We start from the raw sequence: 8451 nt of genomic DNA on the forward strand, positions 1-8451 counted from the left end.
GTGTTCTGAACCGGACTAATAGCAGGAATCAACTGGCAATGATGCAACTATTTAAGAGCCAAAACGGCATTAAAAGGAAATTGACCATAACATCATAGTAAATGAAATTCAATAAAACATTTGGATGATTTTTTTTCTTAATTTTAAATTCTTGGATTTGAAAGCAATTTTTACAAAGCTAGTTTTGTGGCAGCATTCTTGCACAGTATGTATAAGATGTGCTTTTTAAAATCATTTAGACGCTATACCAATATAAGTAAACTTCTCATTGTCGGGAAAATTATTTCCATGTGACACAGAAATTGTGACTTTATCTTCTGATTGAATAATTTCAGTACCCTGCTTTGTCAGAATCCTTGTTTACTGAATTGTTCTTTTGTTAAAGCCTGCTTTGTCCAACGCTTAATATCATAGGCTCTTTTGAAGGGCTTTTTCTCTTTGACAAGTCTTCTCTTTTTAATGGCGATGGCAAGATCATTTGGAAACAGTGTGTGCCAAACAAAGGCATGAAGAAGGGTGGAAATGAACAAGATGGCCACCATTGTTGATGACACAAAAGAAAGGGTAAGCGCAAGGCCCTTGCTTATAATTGTTGGGACCTGCTCTGCGTACTTGATGGTTGCCACCGAGGCAGTTGTCATGGGAAAGGTGTATGACCACCATGCCACAGAAAACCTGCAAGATTATGACTGATGGTTAAATTTAGAGGTAAATGGCTAAGTTTGACAGTATTTAGAGATGATGATATATATAACTTCATTTGAATGGAAAATGGTGTTTAGCTAAATTATCAGGACTCAAGTGCAAAATTTTTTTGGTGAGGTTTTTTAATTGGTTAAAATACTATCAATAATTAAAGATTTTACAGTCTTCAAAGTATTACTTACATGGGGGGTAAGCTAAGCCTCCCTTTTCAGAGTGAATAATTTATGAAGAAATAATAGCTTACCTAAATCCTGTGAAGAAGTTGATTCGTACAACCAGTGAGACATAAAGAAACAATGCTATGAAGTAGCAAGTCCTTGACAAGCCATCAAACTCGCCATAGATTGTTTGCCAAGCAAGGCTTGCAGCAGATGGAGCAGCAATGAACATGGAGTATACAGGGTGTAGCTCTTTAGGCAATGTTTCACTTGTTGGTAATCTCTGATACAAAGTCACAAACACCACAAGATAATGTGCAAAGCCTACTGCCCACAAGAACTTAGCAGCCTCATTCCACCCCACTTTAGAAGCTAAAATAGCACCCACAAAGTTGCCAACTACTGAGAGATGAGAAGAGGGATTGGCTACTTTACAAAGACGCCTCTTCCCACCTGAAAGCCACTGGCCGTAGATTTTCAGCTCGAGTAAAAAATATGGAGCCATGAAGGTGCACCATACTGCAGGGTGAAGGATTTGAGGGTCTAGCATGGGAGGTGCACCAATGGCTAGGAACATGCAGACAACCCAGGGGGCAAAGAAGAAGTTAACACGGATAGGGTGGAAGAACTCTCTTTTGACAGCTTCAAAGTAGAATATGCATTTGAGTATGTAGGTGAAGGAGACGGAGATGAGGACTGCAAGGGCTAATAGCCAGAGGCCAAGGTTGATGAATGGCGTAATGTGGAGAAATTTGGTTGCAGGGCTTGTCGCCAAAGTACGCCATAAGACCGCTTGGCTGCTAAGGCCAAGACACATACCAAAGCATCCAATTGGGAACCGAAGGAGGAAGGGCCATTTCTCATCTTTTGGGAGGAGAATGTCTTCGTAGTCCTGCACGATAACAACATAAATGTAAGTTGAGATAATGGCAATAACAAAGGCCTCTCCTTGCGAAAATATTAACTTGGTCAAATAGCATTTGGCTATCTGATTGAAAGGGTTCATGAGTTGCATTTAAGTTCAAGAGAGTAAACCAGATACGGTTTGAAACATTAATAGCCTCTTCATCGAATTCTGAGAATAAAATCAGAACTCAAAAAGGAAAAGATTAAATTATGCAGTTTGATTTTTTATTTCACTAGAGGGTAATAAAGGACAACTTGTTCTGATAAGAATGAAAAAGAAAAAGAAAAAAAAAGAAGGTATAGCCAAGGTTTGAACTTAAAATTAAAACCATTGCTTTGATCATACCATGCCATGATAAACTACTGCTTTTAATAAAAGTTCAAGCTGGAAAGGGTCAATTAATTACCTAAACATTATTCTAACATTGATGGAGTTCGGAAATTTCTGTTGGAAAATTAAGAGGTTTCAATTGAGTTACAAAACTTTTGATAAAAATTATATTCATTTTTCAGTAACCAACCAAATGCGTATTCATAGTAACTCTAAAAAAATGAAGACAGAGAAACGTATGCTTCAATCACTAATCATACTTGCCTAGTACGTACATTTTGCAGTATATAATTATGTTTAAAGAAGCTGCCTAACGAGCAATACATTAGCAAGAACAATCCAAGAGATACAATCATGCAACACACACACATATGTATGTATGTATGTATATACTGTATACGTATACAAGTTTACCATGAAAATGTGAATGTTACCTTGACTTGGTCTAGTTCAGGTCCTCTAAGGGCAGCAAAGTATCTTCCAGCAGGGACACTTTCATTAACTGAGTCATCAAGCCCAGTAGAGCCATCATTCCTTTGAGACACTATTTCCCTCTCTTTACATGAAGGCAACGAAGGATTCTGCTTACTGAGAGTTGGTTTCGTCTTGAACAAACTGAAATCGCCTTTCGGTGCTTGCAAACCAATCCTGTTAGCCGAATCAAACCCTCCAAAACTTCGTCCACTTCTAGTAAGAACCCTCCTATTATCTTTGACCTTGGACTCCCAATTGTGCACTGAAAAACCTGTCTCTAGAGAAAATTGCCTGCTTAAACTCCTATGTGGTCTCTTATTAGTGTCTCTAACTTTGATGGGTCTGTTTAAACGCTTATGATCAGCTTTATCTATCTTTTGGGTTTTTCCCTTCTTATCTTCTTCTTCGGGTAAGTCTTCATGGATATCTATAAAATGAGTCTCAAAAGAACTAGGAAATGCTGGCCTGCTTTCCATTTTGCTTCAGCTAAAGACTTAGCAAATACTATGCTTAGTCCAAGGGCTAGTCTTTATTGTTATTATTATTTTCTTAATATATAGTTGATATATGATATTTTTTACAAGTTGTTTGTGTCAAATTGTGGGATGCTTCACGAGAAGTGGAAAAGGAGTAGGTTTTATTTGGTTGTTGATTATTTGATAGATGAAATGGGAGCCAATACTTTATTGGATAAAAGTTGGTGTTTGGAAGGATATCCGTGAGAGGGTATCAAGTTAAGGTTTTGTGGCTTCGGAGCTTAGCACTATATCAAAGCTTTGAGACCAACTCCGAAGGAGATTGGAAGAGCAAATTGTGCCATGCAAAGAGGGAGAAAGAGAGTGATCTTTCGACAATTCACGGGTTCGGACTTGGGGAGACCTGTTCATGCACAAATCTAACCATCATAAGCCACTGTTGTATGCTACACAATGTGGCTTGTTGCTGTTTTGCTATTCTTTGATCCAAAACATCTACCCCACGTACCTTCCCTTCCCCTGTTCCCCACTATCTATATATAACCAAGGAAAAAAAAATCTAAAACGTCAACATGCAGAGAAAGAAGAAGAAAAGAGAGCAAGAGGGTTGGGATGTTATTGTATCATGTTTGGATGCATTCTTTGAGGGTAGAGAAATGATTAAATGTGACTTAAAGTGGTATCATAAATATCCACTTAAAGCAATTTTTTATTTTCGTTTACGAAGGAATATATAAAGAAAAATCATGTGAGGTTTAGTCTTCGTCTTTTTTTCTTGTTTTTTTTTTTTAATTTTTTTTTATATTATAACTCTTAATAACTAATTAAAATCTAAATTTTTTTATCATTTATCTTTCTTTATTAGTAATTTTTGAAAAAAAAATCTTAATTGACCATGATGCTAATAATCATTATGTTTATTAAAATTTTCAAATAAGTTCTTAAAAATCAATCAATACAAAAATCTATTGAAAAGACACGTTGAATTTTTTAAACATCGCAAATAATTCCATTGAAGTTCAGTTCGGACTGCTTTCAAATAGTTTGAAGTAACTTTAAATGTCCTTAAAGTAGTTTCACATGTGTTGGAAGCAAATTAAATAAACATGAATTAATTTTTAAGTATTTAGGGTTGTTTGTTACTTTTGTTTAAACAACGGTTTTTTAGTGTTTAAACAACATTACACATATTTTCAGATACTTTTTCACTTATACGTATTTCTAAAAAATACAAATAACATTACTAAAATAACATTACCTAACGGGTCCTTAATTACTAATTAGATGTGTCATTTCAATAGATTTTCACACGGATGATTTTTCATAAGTTATTAGAAAAATGTAGTAAAAACTCAAAATTTTGATTTTATAATATAAAAAAGGTTTATTAAGAACTAAAACCAAAATACAATAAATTTATTTACAATATTACCTTCTTTTTTCTTACAACAATAAAGTATTCAAGATTAATAATGAACCATTTAAACATTGTTTCAAATAATATCCTTATAAAGGCTTTTCAAGAGGATGCAAAAATTCATTAAAAAAAAAAATTATTAGTACTAAATATAGGTATGAATGTTTAATATATATAAAATCATATATGATATATAAAAGTGAAAGCTCAATCGAGAGTCTAAATTAGATTCAGATTGTGTTCCAATTTTTTCCAAGTGTTCTAATTGTTTTATAATTTGATGTCAAGTATCTTTCGAATTTAGATTTTAAATGCCTTTCAATTACATGTCAAGTGTCATTTCAATTGGTATATTATACTTTTATGTCAATTATATTTATATGTAAATTCATACATCTAAACTTAGAAATATGTACCCTTTTGTTACTTATTTGGTAGAAACATTATATATATATATATATATATATATATATATATATATATATATATATATATATATATATCAACAGAAATGTTATATATGGCTGTTCTTAATTACATCTATGCATTTGTAGAGGTTATAAATTAGTTTTTTTTTAATAATTCAATAATTGAGGTAGGGAAATTTGAATCCTAAATATCAAAGATATCAGAAAGTATCAACCAATTAAGTTATAAAACTCTTCACCATTAGTCCTAATTATTCTTAAACTCGAGAATTACAAACTAGTTATTTGAATATTAGAATTACTTTATGGTAATCAGATAATCTTAGTTACTAACTGCAATCATTAAACCACAAGTACTACTATATTATATGGCTAAATCCATAAAAGATACAGTCGTATTCTATCGTGTTCATTTTTTTTTTAATAATTAATGTAGTATCTTCATGGAACCGGAAACAGAAAAAAGTTTAAGTGAAAAGCTCCAAAAAAGAATTATTAGCCTTTCATATACGTGTAGGATCTTATTGTGCCATTCGGCATTGCGGTCAATAGACGGTCAATAAGTTAAACTTTTTAACTTATAACACACGTAAAAAAATCTATAAATAGGCACAATTTTAAACTTTGAGGCAATCACTTCCATAGCGCCAACATAAGAAAATCAATTTGATAAAAGAGATTGAGCTTCTGATTAATGGCCTCTACCCAGTTCTTCATTTTTGCCATTTTAGCAGTTCTTGTTCCTCCGATTTTGGCCACGGATTTCGTGGTTGGTGACGATAAAGGTTGGACCATTGGTTTTGATTACCAAACTTGGGCTGATGGGAAGGAGTTTCATGTCGGTGACCAACTCGGTAAATTAGCTCTCAAACCTCTCTTTTTAATACGCTGTCTACTCAAATGCTTTGCTTTCAACTCTGAATTGTAAATGAAACGAGCGGATTATAAAAACAGTTGGAGAAAAAAAAAACTTATTTGTATTTATTTTTTTAGAAAACGAGCTATGTTTAAAAATAACTGTCTTCATATACATATATATATATATATATATATATATATATATATATATATATATATATTTGTGTGTGTGTGTGAGAAATTGTACTTATATAGGTTTAAAATTGAATTATGTACATGTTTGTAAATAAATTGATGAGTTATAATTTTATTACTAATAAATTATTAATAATATATAATAAAACAAGTTTGTTTCATAGTAAGACTTATATGATCAGTGTGAGTATACTTTAGTATTCTCAAAAGAAAAAACAGTGAATTCTACGTTAGAAAATGAGTGTGAGTTATAGAGGTTTAAAGCCTGTATTGTGTATCCAAGAATTAGGTTTTTTTGGATACACACTACTGTTAGTTTCTTTAAAACTTTCTCCCCTCTCCTCTTGTGCGTGTGTGTATGTGTTAAAATACTTAGGTTATGTTTGGTAATAGTTTTTGTTTTTTATTTTCAAAAACTTGTTTTTGGGAATATAAAGAAAAGAAAAAATTTCTTGTATTTTTGAAACCAAAAACATGTTTGGTTAGTTAAAATTAAAAAGATAGGTTTTTTGAAGAAAAAAAAATAGAAAATACTAAAATATGTTATTCCTAAGATTTGAACTCTTGTATAAAAAAAAAAAAAAAAAATTTGAACTCCAATGCTAACTCATTAAATAAAACATATTCATTAAATTAAATGCATGTTTCATTGACTTTTGAAAATTAGAAACTGAAAACAGTCTTTTGTATATTTTCAGTTTCCTTCACAAATTGAGTTTTGATAAGAATTTTTGTTTTCAGTCCATTTTTAATTGCCAAACAAGTTTCTTAATCTGAAAAATAGAAAATTATTATTGGAAACAAAAAATAAAGGGAAAAATAGTTACTAAACATACCCTTAGTATTTTCAAAAGAAAAAACAGTGGGCTAATCCCATATTGAAAAATGAGTGTGTATCCAAGAGTTAGACCTTTTTGGATATACACCTCTGTTAATTTCTTTAAAACCTTCTCTGCTCTCCTGTTGTGTGTGTGTGTGTTAAAATACTTAATATTCTAAAAAAAGATATTTAGAAGTTCATAAATGGAAATCATTCTATCTAATTAACTCAAATAATAAAATTTCAACTATAATTTAGTTGTTAATTATTAATAATACCATATTGTACAAATAATACCAAGCTTTTAATTAATAATAAAATATAATCGATCGGTACATATTATCCACGTTGCGATTGATGATAGAAGAGATTAACTTCTTGGTGCAGTTTTTAAGTATCAAAATGGAAACCATAATGTCCTTAAAGTTAATGGCACTGGCTTCCAACAATGTGTGGCACCGGCTGGCACGGTGCCCTTGACTAGTGGAAATGATGTGATACCCCTAACAACCTCAGGAAGAAAATGGTACATTTGCGGTGTTCCCACTCATTGTGCAAATGGAAAACAAAAGCTTGCCATAACAGTGCTTGATAGACTGTCTCCTGCGCCTTCTCCCACACTGACATCGGCAGCACCTTCTCCCAAGGCATCAAGGGGAAGCGTTGCGCCTGTACATTATTGGTGGAACTCCTAGTTTGTAATATTTATTTTTTGAATATTGAATATATAATGACCATTTGGGTTAGCAATAAACTTTCAACTTTTTTAATCTCCTATTTATGTAATTTTTTTTAATCATAAAACTGTATACTTTCTTCACTTTCAAACAAATTAACAAAAAGAAAAAGAAAAAAAAATCAAATGAGCATCACCCTTTGTACTCTCTATGGTGATGTGATTGCCACACAGCACACTAGTTAAATTTCCATGCAGTTTGTAGATGGGTCTTATATAGGCAATGTGTAAAATAAAATGACATGCATTTAATACTCTTTAGGTATTTTTCTCAACTAAAACATAATTCTGGTGGCCTATCGGAGAATGATGTTGAACCCTACAAACTTAAGGCGTTTATGGGTAGCATGTACATGTATTCTGCTTTTAGCCATTGTTTAAAACGTATACGGCATGAGAATCTTACGATCTTAAGCACCCATAATTAGTAGGGTAAGCTTTTGCCACCTGCAGGAACATTATTCTACTCATGGGCAACAGGGCAAGACGACAAGTCTTGCGAAAGCTAGCATTGCCCACTTTGTTCGTAGGTTGAGGGACCTTTCCTATCAATCTGCACTGACCAGCTTAATCATCAATTACTACTAATAAAAAGTGGAATAGAAAACTTAAATTCATAAAGAGAATAGGTTATTATGGACGGGAAAGAAAAATTAACGAAGCGTTTGGACATGGCATTTCTATCCATCTTATTACCTACCCAAATTGTCATTAATATATTCTTCTCACTTTTTTTTTTTTTTTTTTTTTAATTTTAATTTTTTACTCATGTAAGGCGACAGATACATTAATGTATTCTTCTAGAAGTAGCAAACAATCAAAACAACATCCCTATAATCAAATAACATATTACATATATATTATTCTTGAATGTCCTGGCCGGCTATGTGCAATTAATCTTTCAGAAGTTATTAAGCACATATTTTTACCAGGAAAGTTTTTCAAAT

General features: G+C 32.2%; 2 protein-coding genes across 2 annotated transcripts; one reads left to right on the top strand and one right to left on the bottom strand.

Annotated features, from left to right (window-relative positions):
- Nucleotides 1-207: 207 nt before the first annotated feature.
- LOC142611660 (guard cell S-type anion channel SLAC1) lies at nt 208-3050 on the bottom strand. The gene is made up of 3 exons (XM_075783758.1): nt 2535-3050; nt 950-1755; nt 208-675 (listed from the first exon to the last, which is right to left on the bottom strand). The coding sequence occupies exons 1-3, from the start codon at nt 3048-3050 to the stop codon at nt 348-350; spliced, it is 1650 nt and encodes a 549-aa protein (XP_075639873.1). The 3' UTR covers nt 208-347.
- Nucleotides 3051-5589: 2539 nt separating this feature from the next.
- LOC142612070 (blue copper protein-like) lies at nt 5590-7463 on the top strand. The gene is made up of 2 exons (XM_075784201.1): nt 5590-5749; nt 7156-7463. Exons 1-2 carry the CDS (start codon nt 5590-5592, stop codon nt 7461-7463), a joined length of 468 nt encoding a protein of 155 aa, XP_075640316.1.
- Nucleotides 7464-8451: the final 988 nt, after the last annotated feature.

This window comes from Castanea sativa, chromosome 10, assembly GCF_040712315.1.
Source record: "Castanea sativa cultivar Marrone di Chiusa Pesio chromosome 10, ASM4071231v1".
Lineage (NCBI taxonomy): Eukaryota > Viridiplantae > Streptophyta > Magnoliopsida > Fagales > Fagaceae > Castanea > Castanea sativa.

Bases quoted from the DNA above. Each gene is read 5' to 3' on its own strand.
- LOC142612070 (XM_075784201.1), top strand. From the start codon at position 5,590: ATGGCCTCTACCCAGTTCTTCATTTTTGCCATTTTAGCAGTTCTTGTT. The intron at 5,750-7,155 runs GTAAATTAGCTC...TTCTTGGTGCAG, and splicing joins TCATGTCGGTGACCAACTCG to TTTTTAAGTATCAAAATGGA.
- LOC142611660 (XM_075783758.1), bottom strand. From the start codon at position 3,050: ATGGAAAGCAGGCCAGCATTTCCTAGTTCTTTTGAGACTCATTTTATA. The intron at 1,756-2,534 runs GTAACATTCACA...GTTATCGTGCAG, and splicing joins CTGAACTAGACCAAGTCAAG to GACTACGAAGACATTCTCCT. The intron at 676-949 runs GTAAGCTATTAT...ATAATCTTGCAG, and splicing joins AACTTCTTCACAGGATTTAG to GTTTTCTGTGGCATGGTGGT.